The sequence below is a fragment of the Microtus oregoni genome, unplaced genomic scaffold (assembly GCF_018167655.1).
Source record: "Microtus oregoni isolate MIOR12 unplaced genomic scaffold, Mior012 000019F_ref0000042, whole genome shotgun sequence".
Classification (NCBI taxonomy): Eukaryota; Metazoa; Chordata; class Mammalia; order Rodentia; family Cricetidae; genus Microtus; species Microtus oregoni.
Window position 1 is genome coordinate 35,039,533 of NW_024543078.1, and position 25,722 is coordinate 35,065,254.

At 43.8% G+C, this 25,722-nt stretch overlaps 1 protein-coding gene across 1 annotated transcript in view; it reads right to left on the reverse strand.

Annotated features, from left to right (window-relative positions):
- LOC121459270 (ankyrin repeat domain-containing protein 26-like) overlaps nucleotides 1-25,722 on the reverse strand; it is a 117,044-nt gene that overhangs the window by 77,310 nt on the left and 14,012 nt on the right. Inside the window, 4 exon segments of the mRNA XM_041668803.1 lie at nucleotides 6,897-6,963; nucleotides 19,702-19,805; nucleotides 23,569-23,626; nucleotides 24,903-25,040. Of these exon segments, the coding sequence (XP_041524737.1) occupies nucleotides 6,897-6,963; nucleotides 19,702-19,805; nucleotides 23,569-23,626; nucleotides 24,903-25,040 (367 nt within the window).

The following is a 25,722-nucleotide window of genomic DNA, read 5'->3' on the forward strand; positions in this document are numbered from 1 at the left end:
GTGCAGTGTGCCTTTGTATTGTACGCCAGTGCTGGGGAGAAAGACAGGACAGTCCCAGAACTTGCCAGGCAGACAGTCTAGCCAAATGGGAAAATTCTGGGTTCGGAGCTGGAAAACTCCCAATATCACCCTCAGCTTTCACAGGGAGCACACCCTTGCATCTAATCGCTCCCCTAGGGACTAGCCTCGAAAACCCTGAACTTGGCTGGGAGATGGAGCAGTTGGAAAGTGTTTACTGGAGCAGCATGAGGACCTGAGTTCAGACCTTAGCACCCACCTGAAAGCCATGAGGACATGGCAGAAGGCACTGCCGCCCAGTACTGGTGGAGTGGAGACATGAGGATCCTGGGTCAGGCTGGCTGACACAGTGAGCGCCAGTTCACTGACAGACAGAGACTCCAAAGACAATGGAGAGCAATAGAAGACAGCCAACACTGACCTCCTGTCTCTGCGCGCGCGCACACACACACCAAAACCAACAATAACCACTCTAAAGGACCAGAACCCAGCTGTCAGCTGTTTATAAGAAATACAAAGCCCAACCGAAGACACCCCAAAACTGATCAACGAGTGGGCTCAAGCTATCAAGTGCGCAGACTCCTTACAGCACCAGTGTGTAGCTGGCCTTACAGCAGGTAAGAGGGATGCAAGCCCCAGCTCACTAGGAGGAGTAGAGGGGGCAGGCAGCGACTCTTCAGGAAGATGGAAGAGGCATACACGTTAATGTGCCGAATGTTAGGGCCCTTGCTGTCGTAAAAACAAACACTAAAGGCACGGAAGAACAGGTAAGTACCAATCCAGTAATAGTGAGAAACTTCAACACCTGACTTTTGTCTTTAGACAGAGCGTCTAAACTAAAAATAAGAAATTCCAGACTTAAATCATACACAAATTGATGTATATCCCACCCAACCTCAGTAGGGAACGTATTCTTTTCTTGGTGACTAACGAACCAAAACGAACCACTTTGGAGACCACAAAGTAAGCCATTTTCAAATAAAAATACAAATGGCCAATCAATGTTTTAAAATGTGTTCAGCCTCTTTAGTCATTAGGGAAGTCCAATTTAAAACTCTTCTGAGATTCCATGGGACACTAATCAGAATAGCAAGCATCAAGGAAACAAAGGACCAGAAATGCTGGCGGGGATGTGGGTAAGGAAGAGCTCCGGTGACGCCAGGGGAGAGTGAAGGGGCGTGGCCTAGGGGAGAGGGAAGGGGCGCGGCCACACTAAAAGGCAGCAGAGAGGATCCTCAAAATCCCACAGTAGAACCATACATGATCCAGGAATCTCTTCTTTTTATCAGTTTTTTTTTTTCATTTATTTTACATACCAACCACATTTTCCCTCTCTCCTCTCTTCCCATTCCCTCCCCCACCTCCCATCTAACCCATCCCTCATCCATTCCTCCTCCATTCCGAAAGGAGCAGGCCTCCCCTGGGAGTCAACAAAGCACACATATTACCTTTACACAGGACCAAGCTCCTCCCGCTGCATCAAGGCAGGGCAAGACATCCCAGCGTGGGGAGTAGTTTCCAAAAAGCCAGGTAGAGCACCAGGGACAGGTCCTGATCCCACTGCTAGGGGCCCCATAAACAGACAAGCTACACAACTGACACCCACATGCAGAGGGGCTTGTTTGGTCCTATGCAGGCTCCCTAGCTGGCCATGAGCTCCCACTAGCTCAGGTCAGCTGTCTCTGCGGGTCATGATCTTGACCAGCCTTGTTTGTACAATCTCTCCTCCCTCTCTTCAGCTGGACTCCCAGAGCTCCCCACGTTGAAATAACTATTGGTCCACTCCTAACGCCACAGGTTCCATCCTGCAGTCTCATGCTCTCAACAGTCAGGAGTTTGAGACGGGCAGGGAAGGCCGGCTTTGTTGCCAGGGGAGCTGGAGTTGAGGGTTCCGCCAGCTTTAGGGGTTCAGCATAGTTTACCGAATGCCTTGGTTCTTAGGTGGGAAAACGGACACACAGTTAGGAACGGGCCAGGAAATGGCAAGGCTCAGTGTCTTCATGGTCTTCCTGATGTGTGACATTTGAGGTTCAGTGTCTTCATGATCTTCCTGATGTGTGACATTTGAGGTTCAGTGTCTTCATGATCTTCCTGATGTGTGACATTTGAGGTTCAGTGACTTCATGATCTTCCTGATGTGTGACATTTGAGGTTCAGTGTCTTCATGATCTTCCTGATGTGTGACATTTGAGGTTCAGTGTCTTCATGGTCTTCCTGATGTGTGACATTTGAGGTTCAGTGACTTCATGGTCTTCCTGATGTGTGACATTTGAGGTTCAGTGTCTTCATGATCTTCCTGATGTGTGACATTTGAGGTTCAGTGACTTCATGATCTTCCTGATGTGTGACATTTGAGGTTCAGTGACTTCATGGTCTTCCTGATGTGTGACATTTGAGGTTCAGTGTCTTCATGATCTTCCTGATGTGTGACATTTGAGGTTCAGTGTCTTCATGATCTTCCTGATGTGTGACATTTGAGGTTCAGTGTCTTCATGATCTTCCTGATGTGTGACATTTGAGGTTCAGTGTCTTCATGATCTTCCTGATGTGTGACATTTGAGGTTCAGTGTCTTCATGGTCTTCCTGATGTGTGACATTTGAGGTTCAGTGTCTTCATGGTCTTCCTGATGTGTGACATTTGAGGTTCAGTGTCTTCATGGTCTTCCTGATGTGTGACATTTGAGGTTCAGTGTCTTCATGATCTTCCTGATGTGTGACATTTGAGGTTCAGTGTCTTCATGATCTTCCTGATGTGTGACATTTGAGGTTCAGTGTCTTCATGATCTTCCTGATGTGTGACATTTGAGGTTCAGTGTCTTCATGATCTTCCTGATGTGTGACATTTGAGGTTCAGTGTCTTCATGATCTTCCTGATGTGTGACATTTGAGGTTCAGTGTCTTCATGATCTTCCTGATGTGTGACATTTGAGGTTCAGTGTCTTCATGATCTTCCTGATGTGTGACATTTGAGGTTCAGTGTCTTCATGGTCTTCCTGATGTGTGACATTTGAGGCACCCAGATGACTTAGAGGGCACAAGGAAGTACTTCCATTTGGAAGAGGAAATGAAGTTACTTGAAAAGTACATGGGTTTAACAATACTGATTTGTGCCAGGTATTTGGTGGCGCATGTCTTTAATCCCAGCACTCGGGAGGCAGAGGCAGGTGGATCTCTCTGAGTTCAAGGCCAGCCTGGTCTACAGAGTGAGTTCCAGGACAGCCAGGGCTACACAGAGAAACCCTGTCCCAAAAAACAAACAAACAAAACACTTATTCACAAAATATACTCAACTGAAAAAAAATTAAATAACATAAATCTACATGAAACTAAATGTTAAAAATAAAAATAAGATGGAAAAAGATAGTGCCGTCAGTTATGCGATTACACACAACACACCGTCGAGGGCAGACGGTGCAGTTTACAGCAGCATGTGCAGGTCATCCCTCATGGCTGTGCCCTGGTACACATGACTAAAAGATCTCAATAGAAAACAAAATTGAAAATATTACAGAACCACAACTTTTTAAAAAGAAAATGTGACAAAAAGGCTCCTTTTGAAAATAATTCCTAAATGTTTCCATTCTGGGTCGAGGCTGGTGCTGCTCCTGTAGGCCAAGCCATTGCATGTGCGCAGGAAGGTTACTTGAGCCAAATGGATTTTTTGTTTTTAAAGATTTAAAATGTTTAAATTTTATGTGAAAGTGTTTTTGCCTGGCTGTGTGTACACACAGCATGTATGTCTGCTTCCGTAGAGGGCAGAGGAGGGCACGGGATCGCCGCATGTCTCTGGGAAGTGAAGAGCAAGCGCTCTCCACCATTGCAGTCTCTCCAGGCCTGAGCCAGACAGGCTAAGGAAAATATTGAGAGGTTAAGATCAGTTTAAATACAAACGTGGCAGTAAACCACGCTTTCCCAGTGCTCTGGTGTGATAACATAAGGCCAACACAAAACCCATTTTAAAATCACCCTGGTGCCTCTTTGCTGAATCAGCATCCTGATGGAGCATAGCTCCTACCTGGACCACACGCAAATAGTGTTTAAAACAGGACAAACAATCTAATAAATGGCATATATTTGCCGCTGTTAAGATTGCAGATGTCAGTCTTCACGTAGTTAACGAATCCTTAGCAATTTGGAGCCAGCAGCCGCACTAGAGTGAATAAGGAGGCAAACGTAGGACTGGGTTGACAGACTCCAAGAGAAAAGCACGTCATGACACCACTGACCTATGGGTTTATATACTGCTAATAATAATAGTTGTTCTTTCTTTCCTCTGCTTTTGTTTTTTGGGACAGGATTTCTCTGTGTAGCCCTGACTGTCCTGGAACTCACTCTGTAGACCAGGCTAGCTTCAAATTCAGAGATATCTGCCTTTCTTTGCCTTCCAAATGCTGGGATTAAAGGTGTGTACCACCGCTGCCTGGCAACAATTGTTTTTCTTAAGGTAAAGCCACTTTTGTAAATACTGCAATGATAAAAGGAAGGTTCATTTTATTACTATGAAGTGAGAAATAGAGTTAGGGGACCAAAACTGTCTACTCCAGAATGAAAACGGAACCATTTCTAATAGAAAGACTAGTTGGGAAAAAAGTATTGTTTCAGCATTTTCTTTCTTAAAAGATATTTACTTATTTATTATGTCTATAGTGTTCTGTCTGTATGTCTGCCAGAAGAGGACACCAGATCTCATTACAGATGGTTGTGAGCCACCGTGTGGGTGCTGGGAATTGATCCCGGATCCTCTGGAAGAGCAGCCAGTGCTCCCAACCTCTGAGCCATGTCTCCAGCCCCTTGCCTCAACTTTTTTTTTCTTAATTCTTTTTTTTCTTTTTTTTAAATTTATTTATTTATTAAAGATTTCTGTCTTTTCCCCGCCACCGCCTCCCATTTCCCTCCCCCTTCTCCTATTAAGTACCCCCCCTCCTCAGCCCGAAAAGCAATCAGGATTCCCTGTCCTGTGGGAAGTCCAAGGAACCCCCACCTCCATCCAGGTCTAGTAAGTTGTTGCCTCAACTTTTAATGAAGCAAAGTTATTGGTACTTAGGATGCTAGACGGCAATGTATATATGAAAACACATTTAATAAAGAAGACAAGAGCTGAGATGCTAAGAACACTCATTTAAAGCCCCAGTCTAAAGTCAGAGTTGGAAGACTCCGAGGAGCCAGCAAATCTCTGCTATTTCTTGCCCTCCTCTAAGTCGTTCCCTTTTCCTTTATGACAGCGCTCCTCAAAGAAAGTCACCCCAGAGCACACACCTGAGACATCAGCGAGGGTAATGAATCTAAGGTACATTTAAAACACTCGATACAGTTAGCTGCTAGTTATCTTCCTGTTTTTCCTTCACATGAAATATATTAAGATGCTGTTATGTGAGGAACTTCATTCTAGGAACTAAGTGTGACCCACATCAGGTCGGTTTCTTGCCCTCCGCTAGCTCTCACGTGCAGAAGACTTCAGAAGAAAATGTGAGCGAGTAAAAGCCTTCTAAAATGTAAAGCCTGAGAGTGTGAACTGAGAACATGAGCTGATATTAAAGCTAAGCACAAATATTCAAAAATTATATTTTTCCTTAATAGTTGAATCTCTTCTTGTACAGTTTGTAGCTATCTGGGCAAAAAATGTATTATCCAGTTCTACAAACTTTTTATTGTTTTGTTGAAAATAGATTCTTCTCTTATACAATACATCCCTACCAGTTTCCCCTGCCTTTACTCCTCCCAGCCCTCCAACCTCCCCACTCTCCCAGACCTATTCCCCGTCCTCTTCCTTTCAGGAAAGAGCAGGCCTCCAAGAGACAACAACCAAACATGAGAAAACAAAATACAAAAAGACAAGGCAAAAGTCCTCACACTGGGGCTGTGCAGGCCACCCAGGAAGAGGAAAAGAGTCCCAAGAGCAGGCAAAAGAGTCACAGACACCCAGCTCCCCCAACACAGAAACACTCAGCTAATAGTAATAACACACGCAGAGGACCTGTGCAGACCCTCTAGGCCCTGTGCGTGCGTACACTAAATTAAATCAATAAAAAAATACAGAAAAATTGCTAGTATAAATTTTGATAGGCTGTAATGGTATAATTTTTCATAATTTCTTATGTTAATTCATATATAAACAAGGGTTGAAACCAAGAACACATTCTATCAAAAACAATATGAAATGAATACAAAGTTTGGGAGGAAAAAGAAGCTACGTCCAAGGACAGTTCTGAAGCCAAAGGGATTAATCAAATGTCTGATACATTTTCAGTTTCCTTACAACTCTGAAACACGAACATAATGAAAGTCACACCAGTAAACTCTTCATTTTAAAGTCATTTGACATTTGTTTTATTTAATGTGTGTGAGTGTCTGCCTGCATGTATGTATGCGCACCCGTGCGTGCATGGTGCCTGTGGAGGTCGTAAGTCTTCGGATTCCGTGGTATTGGAGTTACAGATGGATGAGAGTCACCACGTGGGTGCTGGGAACCAAATCTGGGTCCTCTGCAAGAGCAACAAGTGCTCTTAACCACTGAGCCATCTCTGCAGCCCCCAGTAAAATAAATGAAACCACAATAATGGATATTTATCCTAAAGTTTGTAGCTCAGATTTTAGATTTGCTTTACCGTGAAAACTGTTCCTCATAAATTCTTTCCACTCCATGTTTTCAGACCTGAACCCAAGCCCACCACTTCAGAGTATCTACTACCTCTGGCATTTCTCAGAGTAAGATTAAAAAAAAACCAAACCCCCAAACCCAACTGGTCATAACTACATAGGTTTTTCTCTGACCGACTTTTGAGAGGCAGTGATTGTAGACCATTGCTGAGTTTAAGAATAAATGATAAAATAATGCAAATTCAGAAAGAGAAAATTAATCTCACAAAGGGGCATTTTACCTTGGAGCTGACGCTATTTTCGTCTTCTTCTGCTGTGGGCTTGGAAGTTCTAGGTGTGGGGGCGAGACTGAAGAATAAAAATGGACAAGAAGGGGGCATTTCAGTTATCAGTTATCTGTATAGATGCCATTTCTTTAAGAGGTATTTAAAGTTGATCTCTGTTTAAAAACCAAGTGAACACGCGATTGCTTGCCTTTCTCCTTCATTCTCTACTTATTATTTATGGGGACCTTTTCATATATCCATGACAAAGAATGGTAGACCTTATATTGGCAGAGCCCCAAAATGATTTGTCTTCACATATTTCTTCTCTTGAAGGCCAAAATGAAAATCCAGCTATTGGGACACCTATATTTTTGCTGCCTAGATTTAAAAAAAAAAATACAAAACAAGGCTCAAATATATAGTGTTCCTTCTTCGCTGTCTCCCATTTAATGGCTGTAATTCAGAATTGGGCATCTTGAGTCTTCATCTTGAGTCTTCCACAGACTGGAAGAAGCCAATGTTTTGCATAACCTTAAAACAGCACAGTCTCCCGGACAGAACTTCTGAAACGGCAGAAAGACAACGGACAACAAAGAACATTGTCTACACCATTACTGCCATATTCTCCTCAGATGCACTTCATTCCAGCTCTTCACAGACCAGCAAACAATAAAAACCCCCTTGGGCACATCCGCACTAGAGGGGAACTGGGGGGAAAGAGGAGCCATGCGGGGGAGCTTCCAATTTCCCAGGAATCGCTTCCCTCCAATGTCAGGTTGGGAGGGGTCAGGATTTGAAGTCCAGACCAGGCCTGGGGGCTGGCATAGATGCCAACTTGACACTAAGCACTCACACTCTAAGATCCTCCTTCAGGGCTCAGACATATTCTCTGTGTCAATGCGTGATGATAAAAATATCCCTTATATTTGGAAAGATGAACTTCCACTGGACCTCATAGCCAGAGTTAATACGCCCTGAGGTCATGTGAGCACTAAGATTGCTGCCCTACTGAATACTCAGCCTTTGTTGAACCACGGGCTGGAGAGATGGCTGGGCAGTTAAGAGCACTGGCTGCTCTTCCAGAGGACCTGGGTTCAATTCCCAGCAACCACATGGTGGCTAACAACAGTCTGTAACTCCAGTTCCAGGAGATCTGATACCCTCCTCTAGCCTCCACGAGAACTAGGCACACACAGACATACAGACAGACAAACCATCCACGCACATAAAATAACAAGTAACCCCCTCCTCCTAAAAAGAACCATATGAAAATCTCCCTCACTTGGCTTGGATTTCCCATATTAGCAACTTTTACAACCTACACTAAAGCATGGTAATAACCTTAAATTATATACTACTTCATGCCCCTGTGCACCAGCTCCTGTGGTGTAATGGTTAGTGCTCTGGACTCTGAATCCAGCGATCTGAGTTCGTGTCTCAGTGGAACCTGCTCCTTGAGGGAAGAGACCTAGTCAGTCATCCGCATCAACAGACCATGGAACCCAATATAAATGTGCTGCCCATGCAGGCTTCAGCACCGCCGGGGGCATGCTTCCTTCCTTTCCATGCCCCTGACCCAGGTAATGCATGGGTATTATTTGCTGAAAGCAGCAAATACAGGGTTGAAAGCAATCTTTGAAAGTGAATATTTAGCACAAATGTTAAACATGGCATTTGGATATTGGTTTGCTAAATGTTTGTGTACTGATTGTTGTCTGGGTCAGTCAGTTAATGACTTAATCTCTTGTAAGCCCTGTTAAAGATTCTTGTATCTCATTCTTTCCTCATGTGATGCTCTCTGGGTTCTTCAATAAAGACAGAAAAAAGGAGTTTTGAGACACACACAGGGGCATGAAGCAGAGAACTCAAATATGGGCCATTCTTGGTTAAGTGCCTCCAAAGGGAAGTGTTTTCCCTTCTTTCCTCAAGGGGACACCAGCGCATTATTGGTGGCCTGTAGTCAATCACCAATGCATTTAATCCACACCTTCTCCGACTTTACACCTCAGGCCTGTGAAAACGCAGGCTCCTGAGGTAAGGTCCAGCTGAAGAGATTGAGATTCCAGGCCTTATTTCCTGAGCTTGCCAAACACTTGGGGATCTCAGCGCCCAGCCACAGGTTGACCTGATAGGATTTCTCTCAGACAGTAATTCAGTCTGTGTCTTCCTAGGTGACCATGTATAAATTAACAATGAAGTAGGTAAGAGAACAATGCTACCTGGTAGACTCATCGTCCACCTGAAACTACTCAAGTATCATTTAACAAAAACCTTGAGTTTTGTCAGCTTCTACGGTCTCATAAAAAAGAGCCTTTCCCTGGAACTCCTGCATTTGTTATTCCCATGTGCTCTCCTAGATCCTCCAACATTCTGTATCAAGGATTTCCACATTATCACCACGCATGATCTGTTCCTTACCAACCCCATTCTGTTAACGCTGCTGGGATAGCCCAGAGTGAGCTCTTTACCCTCTTCCCTGGGATTCTCTCTGTCCACCTGCCATCCTACTGAGACTCATCACTACTGAGGGGAGCTCCTGGCCATAGACTTAAGGGTCCCATTGAAATGCGTCTCATTGCTGCCATGCAGTATATCCAAAGGAGTCATTGCAGAATCTTTCCATTTCAGGTTCTCCAACACAGCAGCCATGTGGAGAAAATTCTAAACACAGGTTCAAGCAACTGTGGGCAGCTTGATTAGTCTCCAGCATCCCCTAAAGTTAGGAAACTGTACAGGCAAAGGAATTACTTAGCGGCCAGATATAAAAAATAAATAAATAAATAAATAAATAAATAAATAAATAAGAAGCCAAAGGAAATAATCACTCATAAAGGTAGTATATTCATTGGAAAAGAAAATAGACTGGAAAAAGTGGTAGAGGAACTAACCTGATATGGCAGCTCATATCAGTAAGCAGAAAAGTCAATAAAAATATCTTCCAAAGAGAATATGAATATTACTTATAGAGCATGCAAATATTCTTCACTTCTAATAGAATAATTATGTATCACTACTATGTACTATGGCCACATGTCCTTGAGAGCTCTGCTACAAGCAAGGCAAGGCTTCCCAATACAGCGTTACATTAAATTACCAGATTATGATGGAGCATGGAAGAAAAACTCAATGTTGTGTCAAAATCTGACTTTCTGAACTGGTGTTATATAGATCTGTATTTTTGCCCTTTCAGTCTATGCAGAGGAGGCGGAGACCACATCATATAGCTAGGCAGGCAATTAAATCATAGCTCAGGCACATGACAATGGCGGGATTATGAGCCAGTTAAGCTGCCCTTCAAATGGGAGTAGCCAATTATTGGGAGTAGTAGTAGTTTTATTTGTTCATTTGTTTGTTTGTCTTGGAGACATTCTTTTCCTGTGTAGCCCTGACTGTGCTGGAACTCACTCTGTAGACCAGGCTGACCTTGAACTCATGGCGATCCACTTGCCTCTGCCTCCAGAGTGCTGGGACTAAAGGCGTGTGCCACCACTGTCCAGCATGAGAAGTATGTTATAACTGGATATTTTGCATACAATCTGTGATTTCTCTGAGATGGCAAGTGGTATGTACATCATATTGCATCTAGCCCAGTGAGTACACAACAAATATTAGTTTCTTTTCTCTGCATCCACTAAAGACTGCCTTAAACGGTTAAATTAGTCACATCTTACCTTGCTTTAGAGTAGCATGCAGGACATGCATCTGCTTCTGAAGATAAAAGAAAACTGTATTTTAACTCAACAAAATGGAGATAAAGAAGAAAATGGGGAAGTGCAATCTTTACATTATATGACTGGGGCCTCTTCTGGAGCACGAGTCTCCTTAGAACCATAGCTGACTGGGAGTCCACCAGGAAGATCACTTAGACCAGTGGCTGGAGGTTAAAGCATTGGAGTTCTTAATTTTGAGACAGGGTCTCTCTATGCAGCCATGGCTGTCCTGAAACTCACTTTGCAGACCAGGCTGGCCCTGAACTCACAAGAGATCCTCCTACCTCTGTCTCTGCCTCCTGCGTGCTAGGATTAAGGACATGTGCCACTACCTCTCAACCTTAATTTAACTTCTCACATATTTCAAATGAAAGCTGGAAGAGAGAAACGTCTCTAAATGTAATTCATGAAAGCAAACACCTCTGCCCAACCCCACAATCACAGGTGAGCCCTGCCAGACTGACAGCAAACCGTGCAGCCTGCAGAAGCAGAAACCGGCTGCGTCAAAGGGCTCTGTGGTCTTCTGGACCGAGACACTGGGGTCAGTTCTGTTCTTAACTTGTTATTACAAAATACGGCCTCTCTAGCTTTTCGTTCAGAACCGTGCTGTGTAAGATGGGAGAGTAGTGCCACGAGGAGGGCCGATCTGCGGGGCAGGGGACAGGTTCTCTCTGGAGTCTTTCTCTCCCTCTGGCTGTCCCGGAAAGGTGCTAACAGCCTCTTCCATTTTGCCTCCAATGGAAAGGTCTCACGGGAAGAACAACCCTTTATATTTTTATCCACGCTTAACCATAAGCAACAGATGCCTAGAAGGGCACGGCAGAGACCAAGAAAGTTGGCATATAATGGGGAAATGGCGGAAATAAAACTACTGGAGCCAGAGGGTGGCTCAGCAGTCGAGAGCCCTGAGTCTCCTCCAGAGGACCTGCCTCCATTTACAGAACCCACATGGCCGGTTAGTCATTTGTGATTCCAGTTCCGCGGACTCTGGCGCCCTCTTCTGGCCTCTGGGGGCACAGGGTATGCACAGGGTACACAGGCATCTGTGCAGGCAAGGCACCCATCCATAAACATTAATTTAAATTAAGATAAAATTTAAAAAGCTATTATCTCGCTTAAGCGTCTAGAATATAACAGTAATATCATATCGTGCCTGTGGCTTTTAATTGCCAACTTGACACAACTGATAGGGTATCTCAGGGAGGGATTGTCTAGATTAAGTTGCCCTGTGGCAACATCTGTGGGGATTACCTCTGCTTTGTTCCCTGATGTGAGAGACCCTACCACTGTGGGTAGCACCGTTCAGATCCTGAACTCTGCGGCAGTGGACAAAGGAGCTCAACACAAGCGCACATGCATCTGCTGCTCTCTTCTGACAACAGACTTGATGTGACCAGTTAGCTCAAGCTCTGGCTGCTGCTGGCTCTAAGGAGGACTTGTAAGCCAAAATAAAGCCCTTCTCCTCTAATTTGCTCTTTTCAGGGTATTTTTAATCCCAGCAAACAGGAAATGAAACTAAGTCACATGAGATCTCTATAATCAGAGAAGTCCCCCCCCCCCCACTTTACTGAAGGAAAACAAATAGTTGCGCTTTTTGTTAGTGTTTCCCCAGAACAAAAAAAATCTACTATAAAAGAAAGGTCATGGATTCAGATCAACAGTAGAGTAGCACACACACATACACGCACGCACACATACACACGCAAGCACACACACATACACACACGCACGCACGCACACATACACGCACGCACACACACGCACGCACACACGCACACACACATACACGCACACACACACACACAAATACAGACTCAATTTGAACAGTGATTTCATAAACATTACTTTGGGGATCAGTCTCTCCTACTTCTTTATTTTCTCAAGGCTAGGTGGCGCTGACCTAGTCCGCTGTGGAGGACTTACTTGAATTGCAGTCTTCACAAGGCTCAAGCTCCTCCTCTTGGTTTTCTAAAGTAACTTGGCTTTTGCCATGTGTGATAAAAGAAGAAACAAAGTCAATATTTTAGTAGTTATATAAAGAAAATCAAACAAGGATGTTAAAGCATTGAAGGCTTATTTTCTAAACCATGAGAGTGAATATTATGAGGCTCAGCACCAAAAGTTCCTAAGTTTCCAAACAAAGAAGAAGATGCGAAAATGCAAACGAATCAGAGGTAACACAGCTCAGAGCAGAAACAGGATGAGCCTGACACCACAGAGAGCACCCAAGGCTGCTTTCCTGACAGAAGAGTTTCTTTGTTTATGTTCAAGTTCTAAAAATAAGAACTTAATGCTGGCTGGTGGTGGCGCACGCCTTTAACTCTGCACTCGGGAAACAGAGGCAGAAGGGTCTCTGTGAGTTCGAGGCCAGCCTGGTCAACAGAGCGAGTTCCAGGACAGGCTCCAAAGCTACAGAGGGAAACCCTGTCTCAAACAACAACAACAGAAAAGAATTTAATTGGCTTACTTTACCAAGGAATTTCCAAGGCGTGAGACGCTAAACAGGGTGAACAGAGAAGACAGTAGCAATCATTTTGTTCACCTAGGCTGAACTACTTTAGAGTCCCGGAGATTGTTGTCTCAGTTCAGACAACGAATGGCTGCACTTCCCAGACATAATGTCTTAGATTAGATTATCGCCCGTTTCATTTTTGTGACAGGCAGTTAAGAGGAGATAAAATAATCATTTGTAACCATCAAGTCTCATTACCTTAACACGACTGTCAGTGATTACAGTGCTAACGAATCCCAGCCGCGCATGGAAAACCAGTGACTGCCAAGACGCGCTCAGAGGAACGACCACACTTCCTTCATACTTAACTAACCACATCGTTTGTCCCATTAGCTGGCTGCTCATTTTGTGAAAGAGTCTCTCACTCTGTAGCCTGGCTTGGAACTCCCAGAGGTCCGCCTGCCTTTGCCTTCTGAGGGCTGGGGTTAAAGATGTGCACTGCAGTGCCAGGCCTCTAACGGAGATCCCGACACACACAGCATGTCACCTCAGAACGACGCTTCATCTCCACAACAACCAGGAGAGGTTCACTGCCATAGACAACGCATCATTTGAGGGTCCAAATTTGGCAGCTGCCTTGGAGAAGGGCACAATGGGGCCTTTCCAACACCTGAGACTGAAGGGTGTTGTTTCAAAGAAGACCGGAGATTCTTCCTGCAGCCTTATCTGACCTCTCAGGTTTATAAAGAAAAGGCAAAGGATCAATCCATGCTGTTGCCATGGATGCATAGGCCCATGTGGACTCCACATGACATTTGGAGTATGGATCTGTGTGCTATGTGTGGCTACATCCGGGAGCCCTAGCTAGCTGCTCAGAGAGTGGCTCCTTCCATTCTTTTTATTGCTGTGATAAGCATCACGACCAAGGCAATTTATGAACAAAGTGTTCCGTGGAGCTTATGGATTCAGAGGGTTAGGGCTCACGACGGCAGGGTGGAGGCATGGGACCAGCAACAGCTGAGAACTCACAATTTGTTGGTTTTTTTTTTTTACTTTTTTTAATTTTTGAGATTATAATTACAACATTTATTCAAACCTTCCCATATACCCTTCCCTATTCTTCAAATTCATGGCTTCTTATTTTATTGTTCTTGCCTGCAAGTGCATTCTCTCTCTCTCTCTCTCTCTCTCTCTCTCTCTCCCTCTCTCTCTCTCTCTCTCCTGGATATAAGCTTCTCCATCCTTATAACATTTCTTGTATAAATGTCTTCAGGGCATGGGCCATGCCAGGGGAGCAGCGAGCTGCAGTTGAAGTCCCCGGTGTCAGCCAGCAGAAAGGAATCCTCTAATGGGTCGATCTCGTTTAGGCAAGGCCACAGGACTAGAGACCCCAGAATGTCTTTTGCTTCTGCTGTGCATTTACATGTTTGCTGCGGCTATCTTTCTCTGGTGTCTAGCATGGTGTGAGTGGACCTGGGGAGATCTCCGCTGCCTGTAACATAGTGAGTTGATCTCTTGGAAACATCCTGTTCTACTCGGCATTTTTACCTGTGGATTGTCAAAAAGATGACAATTTGATAAGCTGTAATTTGATAATAATAATGATAGCTTATATAGATTTGTTTTTGTTTTTTTTTGAGACAGTATCTCTTTTTTAAAATATTTATTTATTTATTTATTATGGATACAATATTTTGTCTGTGTGTATGCCTGCAGGCCAGAAGAGGGCACCAGACCCCATTACAGATGGTTGTGAGCCACCTTGTGGTTGCTGGGAATTGAACTCAGGACCTTTGGAAGAGCAGGCAATGCTCTTAACCACTGAGCCATCTCTCCAGCCCCGCTTATATAGATTTTTGATGAATAAAAATAAATACGAGGACATGTTTCACAGCCAGGGCCTGTGAGTCTCACCTAAGGAGCTGCATGAATTGTAGCTCGAGTTAATGGCTAACAGTTGAGTCCCAATAGCCCAGCTAGTTTAAATTCTTTCAACCTTAATGTCGGGAGATGTGTTCACAGGAGTGTATCACAACTGAAACAAAGCTTTGAAAATAACAAAGTTAGGCTAAGATTTTTTGTTAAATAACTTTGAGGTGAAAACCCAAGAAGACAAATTAAAGTTTTAGAGAGGCACATAGTTGAGTGAGGAACTTTTTCAGGTCAAGGAACAAGAACAAGGCAGCCCAGTTATTGCTTGCTGGCTGACATACTCTCCTTGCTAGGTTTGGTTGATGACCAAAGGTGATTATTAATTCCTTATACCCATTTCTACCCTCAATCCCTTGATATAAAAAAAAAAAATCTGTTAATGAGTGGGTATGCACCCTAAAGTAGAGCTGACTGATTCTTTTTTCTACATAAAAGTTTAGGTTTGTGATTCCTTTACGATTCCTTATAAGATTACCTTTCAAGATAAGTAATAAAGTATTTGGCCCTTTCTTTCTTTGTAACCGCAAAATGCAGCCTGCCAGTAAAAGACCTGACAAGAACACCTTGCTTGCCCAAATGGTTAATCAATAACAAGTTGCCTGGGTATGAATGCATGTGGGTTCTTGGGATAATTTGTTTTTGACCTGTAACACAAAAAATGTTTAATCGTGTGAGGGAAATTAAAAACATGTTTTCACCTATAATCATTCACTTGGGAAATGGAATGCAACCATTTTGACTCTTGTACTGCCTGGAAGATTCTCTTGGGAAAAAAAGCTGTAAAACAACATGAGATAGTGAGAGGAAAAGAAAGAATAAAGAAGAAGAAAACCATCGAGAGTTTGTGAGTGCCTTGCTCCCTAACTACTCCCCTCAGATAGAAAAGATTAGTTTCATGGACTCCGTGGATTCCAGTCAGGATAATCAAGAGGCGGCTCTTCTCAGGGAATTGCCCAGAATGCACCAGTTCTCCTGAGGATTGTCCAGAAACCAGAGCCAATCCTCTAATGGTCACCACGGACAGGAGCTCACGGAGCTGCAGTCCACTGGCCATGGTCAGGAAGAGGGTGAGGAATCATAGTTCCTTAGTTTCCCTGATGTTTTTCTTTGTGTTTGTCTTTCCCTCTGAATGGGTCAAGCAGGATTTTTTTTTTTTTAACTATGATTCAAAGACATGAGTTTACGGCCTTTTCTATAATATGGATCTCAATACAGACTACATTGGCATTGGTTACTCAGGAAAAATTAATCAAGGATTAATAGAGTAAATGTTCAGAGAAAGTCATTTTGAGAACACTCACCTTTGCTCTGTCCCCCATTTTTTTTTTTTCGAGACAGGGTTTCTCTGTGGCTTTGGAGCTCGTCCTGGAACTAGCTCTGTAGACCAGGCTGGTCTCGAACTCACAGAGATCCGCCTGCCTCTGCCTCCCGAGTGCTGGGATTAAAGGCGTGCGCCACCATCGCCCGGCTCTGTCCCCCATTTTTAAACTGGGTTATTAGTTTTCTTGATGCCAAGGTTTTTTGTTTGGTTTGTTTTGTTCAGTTATTGATGTATCTTAGATGTTAGTCCCTATCAGACGTGTAATAGGTAGAGACCCCCTCCATTCTTTAGCCTGTCACTGTATGTGAATGACCGTGTCCTTTGCCATACGTAAGCTTTCAGTTTCATGAGGTCCTGGGTATTTATTGTAGGTCTTAGTGCCTCTGCTACCAGTGTTCTGTTCAGGAAGTCTTTTCCTGTGCCCACAAGTTAAAGGCTGTTTAACTTTCTTTCCTACCAGATTCATGTGTCTGGCCTATGTTGAGGTCCTTGATCCATTTGGAATTTTGTGCTATTCAGTTCTGTTGTAGGTGGGTCTTCTGTCTATGTGTTACTTTCATTGGTCAAATAAAGAGACTGCCTTGGTCTTTGATAGGACAGCAGCTTAGATAGGCAGAGTTGACAGAACAGAATGCTGGGAAGAAGGGAAGTGAGTCAGATACCATGCCTCTTCTCTCTGAGACAGACGCAGGTTAAGATCTTTCCTGGTAAGCCACCACCTTGTGGTGCTACACAGATTACTAAATATGGGTAAAAGCAAGATGTGAGAATTAGCCAATAAGAGGCTAGAGCTAACGGGCCAGGCAGTGCTTAAAAGAATACAGTTTCCATGTAATTATTTCCGGGGCTAAGCTAGCCGTGCGGTAGCTGGGTAGGACGAAAAGCAGGCCTGCCAGCAACTCCTTCTACAGTTAGACCAGCACCATTTGTTGAAGATGCTCTCTTTCCCCCAGTGCATATTTTTGGCTTTTTTTTTTTTTTGTCGAAACTCAGGTGAGTGGACTTATAACTGGTTCCTTGATTCAATTCCATTAATCAATATATCTGTTTTAATGCAAACACCATGCTATTTTTATTGCTATACGTCTGTAATGCAACTTGAAATCTGAGGAGGTGAGACCTCCAGCAGTTCTTTTATTATTCGGGATTGTTTTAGCAGCCCTGCTATTGTATGTGTGAGTATTTTCATATGAATCTTAAAATTAGTTTTTCAGTTTCTGTGAAGAACTGTGTTGCAATTTTGATGAGGATTGTGTTGAATCTATAGATAGTTTTTGGTAGGATGGCCATTTCATTATAATAATTTTACTGATCCATGAGCATGGAGATATTTTTGATCTTCTGGTGTCTTCTTTAATTTCTTCAATGTCTTTAAGTTTTTATTATACAAGTCTTTCACTTACATGGTTAGAATTGCCCCAAGATATTTTTGAGGCTATTATTAAAGGTCTGTTTCCAATTTCTTTCTCAGTCCATTTATCATTTGTATATAGGAAGGCAAGCCAGCCAGCCTGCTGTCAACCTGGCACACAGACTAAAGTTATCTGAAAGGAAGGAGCCTTAATTGAGAAAAATGCCTCCATAAGATCAGCGTAAAGCATTTTCTTGATTAGTGACTGATGGGGGAGGGTCCAGCCCATGGTGGGTGGTGCCATCCATGAGGAGGTGGTCCTGGGTTCTATAAGAAAGCAGGCTGAGAAAGCCATTAGGAGCAAGCCAGGAAGCAGCATCCCTCCATGGCCTCTGCATCAGCTCCTGCCTCCAGGATCCTGCCCTGCTTGAGTTCCTGTCCTGGCTTCCTTCAGTGATGAACAACAATGTGGAAGTGTAAGCCAAATAAACCCTTTTCTCCCCAACTTGCTTTATGGTCATGGCATTTCATTGAAGCAACGGAAATCCTAAAACAGAAGGCTACTGATTTTTCTGCGTGCTAATTTTATATCCAGCCACTTTAGTGAAAGTGTTTATCAGCTGTAGAAATGTCCTGGTGAATTTTCTAGGTTCCTTTACGTATAAAGCCATATTACCTGTAAATAAAGATACTTTAACTTCTTCCTTTCCAATCTGCAGCTCCTTGATCTCCATCAGCTAGTTGTCTTACTGCTCTAGCAAAGACTTCAAACACCAGACTGAATGAGTATGGAGGAGGGGAGAACCTTGTTTTGTTCCTAATTTTAGTGGAAACACTTCGAGTTTCTCTCCATTTAAGTTTATGTTGATTGTGGGATTGCCTTGAATTGCCTTATTATGTTGAGACATGCCCACTGTATCTCTAGTCTCTCCAGGACTTTTATTATGAAGGGACATTAGATCTTGTCAAAAACCTTTTCTGCATCTAACAGTATGAACATGGATGTGGTTTTTGTCTTTTAGTCTGTTCGTGTGGTCGTATATTTTGGTTATATTTGGGATCTTAGCTGTCCCAGTAGAATTGAAAATTCACATATAGGAACAAAATGAATAACTTGGGAGCTTTATTGTTAAGTATTCATTCTTACAAATTATCTTCAAAGCTATAAACAGAGACAGATAAAAGAGAAAGCCTCTTAGCTCACCGTGTATCACAACCTACTTTATATTAATCAGAGGGCTTTCCATGGATAGTACCTCTGCTAAAGCTATTCTACAAGTGATCGCTGTGGATTTGTGCGCGTGCCTGTGTGCATGTGTTGGTGTTTGTCTGTGTGTGTCTAAGTTGACTAGAACAGCCATAGTACTTTTAAGTTCTCCACACGGGTCACGGGTGTGGGGAGGATGCAGGCCACTGCTGCAATGGAAAGTTCTGTGGGACGAGTTGTGCTGGAGGTCAGGTAAAGGTCAAAGAAGTAAAAGATTTCTGCAGAAAAAACACGAGCAACAATAACAGAGCAGTAAAGTGACTGGCAACGGTAATCTGGGAGTCAGCACTCACGGAAGCAGTGGCTTTTAGCGCCACCTGCAAGCCCGCGCCACACACCTCACAACGGGAAACAGTTATAAACCGTCCCAAGTCACACTCCCAGCAAATGGGAAGGCTGGAAACTAAACTAACTCTTTCCTTTACCACACACCGATGACTTTTATCCAGTTAAAGGGTTTTCTCCCCACATATACACACCAGAGGGAGAAAGTAAAGCAACTCTTGGGGATCCCTTTACACTGGACTGAGCTCATAAGACCAGTCAGGCTGCATGCAAATGGCAAATATCAGGCAGCTTTAAAGGGAGCCTAAGTTACTGTATTTGGTTGTCTTGTCTTTCCCACTCAAATAATGGCTGCTATCATTAGCCTATGCTTTATTGGCGTGGTTTTCAGGAACTACCAACACTTACAAACGAGTTTCTTCTTATCAGTTTAATGTTACAGAGACCATCTCATACCACCATGGTGCTTGTTTTAACTAAGGGAATGTGCAGGCAGCTGTACCTCCCCAGCTTGTCCGCTGCGCCTCTGTTGCTCTCCTCCCTCGCTGGCGATTGTGCCATCCTTTCCCCGTCCTGGGTGGATTGTGCACAGGATAAGCAGTCTTCCTGTTAAAAAAGAAAGTGAAAAGGCCAAGAACTCAACAAACTGCATATTTCTCAACTGCACTGGCATCTTCTGAATGGACCTGTGACCAGAGCATGGGCACAGGGTAAACAAAGGTCCCGCTCCCTCCAGATGCTGCCCGTACTGTGGAAGGCCCCCTTACTGACCACCACCATTGCACAGGCTTCTCCTTCCGTGCCTCCCTTTTTCTGGGACCTTTGCGTCCATCGCTTTTGTCGCATTTATCATGACACTTGTCTCCATTTGTAATTAGTGCTTGGTGAGCCAGTGCTCTTTGATTCCATAGCTAGAACTCTGGGATTTAGATGGACTGTTTATAGAATTCATAAGCCGGCTTTTCACTGCTGAGCTGGCTTCCTCAATTCCTGTCCCAAAGTGTTGGAGAACATTACAAAAATGTGCATTGTGCATGGAAGAAACTATTTTAAGTTCATATCTAGTCAACAGGAAAGCAACTGGCAAGCCGCGGTGGCAGCTTCTTCCTCATTGGTTCTATTGACAAGGCTATCCGTACATGGTCACTACACCTGTTCCTCAAGGGTGGCCACTCCCTCGCCTACTGTGGCTTGCTGCAGGTGGTAACACACTGGCCCATTGTTGTGGTATCTGGTCTCCAGAGTGTTCCCTTCTGAATGAGACAACCATGTTTGTCAATGTGCTTCAACAGGCTGTTAGAGGAACCAGCCAATAGATGCTCCGGGGGTTTTTGCAGTCTCTAATGGTCCAAACCACTTACTGTTCCCGCTCACATCTCAAGATTCCCTGTCTCTTCTGCCCCATGTTTTGTGGCAAATGTCTAGAGTTAAGGAAGCCAAGCTTCAGGAGCACACAGTGAAGATCTTTTCCAATGACGTCAACATTCCCTCAAGGTTACAGAAAATACTCATTTAATTCAATTGTATTTAAGGTGTCAGGACCCCTGGTGCCAATTCCTGGCACCCACGCTCCCAGTGGGACACTGGGAAAATTTACCTGTTTGTTAAATGTTGCAATGTGTTTGCATGGTTTAATTACATGAATTTCTTCTTAGGAAAGTCTAGACATTTGTCTTTCAGTAACTTCTTACCTTGGTTAGAAGTACTTTTCTTCAATCTAAAAGGCATTGTTACTATCAGCACCAGCTTGGGAATTGCACTAGACATGGCCTAAGGATAAGTTGTTACATCTGGAATCTCTCCTAAGTTATGGGACACTGGCAAACACATTGCTGAAGATGAGGAAATGGCTCTGATATCTCTGCAAGAATTAGTTATAATCATTTAATCCAGAAGCAGCGAGGGCGTGGGCCACCCAAGGATGCAGGCGATCTGAAAATGGCAAGGGGACTCCAGAGAACACAAGATCCCATTGCCTCTGGGAGACCAAAGGAGGCATTCATGATTCATGTTACCTGAGAACTTTAGCAATTCCTCTAATAACTTGGGGAGGACTAAAATCTGCAGCCCCCCCAAACCTCACATGAGCTTGCTGCTCAGTCTCTACTATAGCACCCACACTTGCTTCAGCCTCTGCGGAGAGCACAATTAGATTTTACTCAGAAGCCTCCATGCCAAGAATATATGTATCTGCTGACACCTTAAGGGTACACTGTGGCCTGCTCTCCCCAGACCGGAAGAAATCAACTTAATGTAGCCTTATTCCAGAACGAAGTCTGTCCCCTCTGAGTCTCCAGAGCCTCAAGAACCACCTAAGGGCAATGCCAGTTACCAGCAAAACATGGTAAGGCTGCAAAGTCTAAAACAAGAAAAGATCTCAAGTACAAAGTCAAGTCCAGCTATAACTCTATCCACATTTATGACCTCGCAGTGGTTAAATTGTTCATTGTGGCTATAATCAGACGCAATGATTACAACTTCACTGTAGTTTTCTTTTCATTTGTTCTGATGCTAGATTACGCCTTGAAATTTTTGTTGTCTTAGCCATACTGTTATGATATAAGCATTAATATTTATTTTCACAAATCAAGGGTCTCAATCCAGAAAGCCCTTGAAATACTAACAGAAGTACTTAAGACAGCTTGTACCATTATTAGAAGACTCTGTATACATTCCTAACAACTTGGGCAATACGTTCTCGGTCCTCTGTGATTTACACATCCAAACTGATCTTAGGCCCAGGCACAGCATACTTTGACATCCTGAATAAGAACAGCCTCCCCCCAGATTCACAACCTTCATGAGGTTCTATTCCATCAACATGATCAAGATTTTTGAGTCCCTGGGTGGACAGAGCCTGCATCCCTGCTCAGCAGCGAAGAGGCTTCATATACAGTTCTTTTGTTTGTTTGGTTTAGTTTTTCAAGACAGGGTTTCTCTGTGTAGCCCTGGCTGACCTGGAACTAGCTTTGTAGACCAGGCTGCCCTCAAACTCACAGAGATCCGTCTGCCTCTGCCTCCCAAGAGCTGGGATTAAAGGCGCCCGCCACCACCGCCCGGCTCATATACAGTTCTTACAATCAAGGGAGAAAAGCCTCAGATAAAAGGGTACTAAAGGGGAAATTGAGGCAGGATATAAAGACAGGGAAATTAGTGGAGCAAGCAAAGGGAAAGGAAGCCCTGGTCTGGACTCTCAGGAAATGGCAGTCAGGTGATCCAGGCCTCCCAACACAATCAAATCAGTGTGAAGATTGTTTATAGAGAGACAGGGTTTTGTACAGACACTTCAAATAATACTGTTCACATAGCGATGAACCAAGCTTAGACCTAAACGAATGTGAGCTTCCAGTTTACCCTTCCCATGTCCCAGCTGTTAACCTGCAGCTCTGAGAATCTCACAGTTTCATGAACTTCGCTTATAGTCAAAGTGCATTTCTCAACTCCCTGTGACCTGTCAACAGGGATTCCTTTGACCTTGTGACTTAGAGTGTTTTCAGATCAGCCTCCAACCTGCCCAATCACAGCCAGGAGCTATTCACTTAAGATTCACTTAAGATCTCATTTACAAAAGATGGGGCAAGTATTCCTTACCAACTGTCTTAGATGGGATTTCTTTTGATGTAATAAAACACCAAGACCAAAACTAACTTGGAGAGGAAAGTTTATTTCATCTTACAGCTTGCAAGGAAGCCAGGGCAGGAACTCAGAGACCTGGAGGTAGGAACGGAAGCAGAGACCAGGAAGGAGTGTGGCTTCCTAGCTGGTTAATCCCTGTTGCTCCATTCATTTTCTTACATACCCCAGGAGCTCTTGCTCAGAGGTAGAGCCACCCACAATGGGCTGGGCCCTCCCCTCCCACACAAATCATCAATCAAGAAAATGCCCGCAGATTTGCCTGTAGGGCAATCTTATTTTGTCAATTAAAATTCCCTCTTCCCAGATATGTCTAGGTTTGTATCAAATCGACAGAAACCAGCCAGCACACCAAACCCCTGAACAATGTCACCTCAGAAGCCACCAAGATTGTATATAGGGCTATTTGTAAAACAAGTCTGACTCTTCATTGAGAAAGGCCACACAAGTTTTCAGACTATTGTTCTGTCTCCTACCCCACCCCCTCTTTGAATTAATGTTTGCGCATAAAAATCTATGTTAAAGCCTCTTCCCAAGTCAACTTTGCTATTAGAAGAGAGAGAGAGAGAGAGAGAGAGAGAGAGAGAGAGAGAGAGAACAAATTTACAGCACATGTCCCCCACTCGGAGCTGAGGACCAAACCTAGCCCTTATACTAGCCAGGCAAACACCCCACCACTGAACCAAATCCCCAGAGCCCCAAATCAAAAAGTCAGCATGACAAATCAGCTTTTTACCTTGGCATCAGAATTATATCTGTCCTCTCTTGTTGTAGAACTGGGGCCTTTGGAAAGCCTGCAGAGCAAAGACTACAGTGAGAGGAGAGCTAGAAGTTTTTTTTTTAAGTCCTAGGAAAAGTAAGCCATCTAGTTTTTTGTTTTATTTTGGTTTGGTTAAGTTTATTTGAGTTTCTCTGTGTAACAGCCCTGCCTGTCCGGGAACTCACTCTGTAGACCAGGTTGGCCTCCAACTTTGAGATCTGCCTGCCTCTGCCCCCTGAGTGCACCACCACAGCCAGCTATATGGCAGTTTTTATTTGTTTCTATGTCAACTTCTGAAACAATCAAGCTTGCAGGTTCCTCTTTCTGCTTCTAGCTTCTACTTCTCTCAGTCTAGAATGTTCTCAAGGAACACTCCCTCTGGATTCCACGGCCAGGAGTGACAGGATTATCTATTTGTACAATGTCCTCTCTTTAAAGATGAGCTGAGGGTTCAAGGACTGGTTCTTGTTGCTTTTGCTGCCTGAATTGCCCCGGCTGAGAAAACCCTTGAAAACGTTAATCAGAAGTCTAAATGTAGAAGAATCAAAGGAAAGCCTGTCCGTTGTTATTGGGCATCTCTTGCCAGAAAGAAAGCGTCAAACATTAAAAACTATAAACGCCAGGGGCTGGAGAGATGGCCCAGTGGTTAAGAACACTGCTCTTGCAGAAGACCCAGCTTTGATCCTAACAGTCACCTGGCAGCTCACAGCTGTGTGTAACTCCAGTTCCACCCTCTTCTGGCCTCTGTGGGCATCAGTCATGCAAGAGATTCATAGACATACATGCAAGCAAAACACCCATACATATAAAAATAATATTTTAAAAACTGAAAAAAAGAACAATATTGAGGGAGAGAACTCAGGAGAAGATAGCCACATTTTCTGCTAATTTTGACATTAAAAAACCCAAACAACCAATAAGGCCACGTAAAGCCGGAACACTATCTATACACCTTGTGTGGGTCTTAGGATCGGAGTGGAAGAGTGGTGCTCTGATCCTAAGTAAAGGACTTAGCCCTCCTGAGACAGGGCCTGGGGGTCTAGCGCAGGGGAGACCATACCAAGCAGTTGCGAATCTCAGTTCAGTCGCCAGTGCTGCCAAAGTCAAGGTCCTAAGATAGAGAACTCTGTACCTGTCCCTCCTCCAACCTAGTCCAGTGTTTGCTTGGCTTCTGGTCCATGAAGTCCACTAACTCATGGCCATGCCACAGACTGGACTGTGAAATCTCATTGGATATATAAGGATGGGGTGGTTATAACTACTAAAAATATCAACTTGAAGCTAGCCAGTACTGTAATATAAACACTTACACTTGAAAGGTTTCAAAAACAGTGTAACTCTGTGCAGTTGCCCCGTAGACATCCACCAAAGACGCATCTGCACCCTGCTGGAGAAGAAAGCCGATCATGTCTCTAGACTGAGCTCTCACAGCATGGATGAGGGCAGACCTAAAACAACAAATGTAATGTTACCCTGACACACTTCACTTTATTTACTTGTCCGTCTGTTTATGTATTTATTTTGAGACATAGCCCTGGTTGTCCTGGCACTTATTAGATAGACCAGGCTAGTGCCACCAACACCGGGCTTCCTGGCACACTTTCTTAAAGTCATATAAACAACTGTCTGAGTTCCCCTGTAGCCTGTGTGTTAGAGTAGTCATTAGCAGTTAAGAACAGACAAAACCATAGGGGGGATCTCATTCACTGATCTTTGTTACCTCTAATGCTAAAGGGGAGAACCCAGAGCCCTCCTGCACCACTGCTGTGCTGCTCAGTAGAATTCCATGCCATGCAGGGGCTAGTGCTATGCCTAGATCATTTACCTGAAGTGGGCGAAATTAAATGAAGATGTCTCCATGACTTCCCCAGCCTGATGTAATAGACTGTAATTCATAGTCAGCAACAGGCCAAACAAGGAAAAGTTATTGGTGTTATTTCAAAAGTTATTAATATAAAATATTAGTAGTAAAGATAATAGCAGGTTGGAGAAATGGCTCCGTGGTTAAAAACACTTGTTTGTTCTTGCAGAGGACCTGGGTTCTGTTCTCAGCACCCACATGGTGGCTCACAATCATATTAGCTCCTGCTCCCAGTGATCTTACACCCACTTCTGACTTCCTTGGGTACC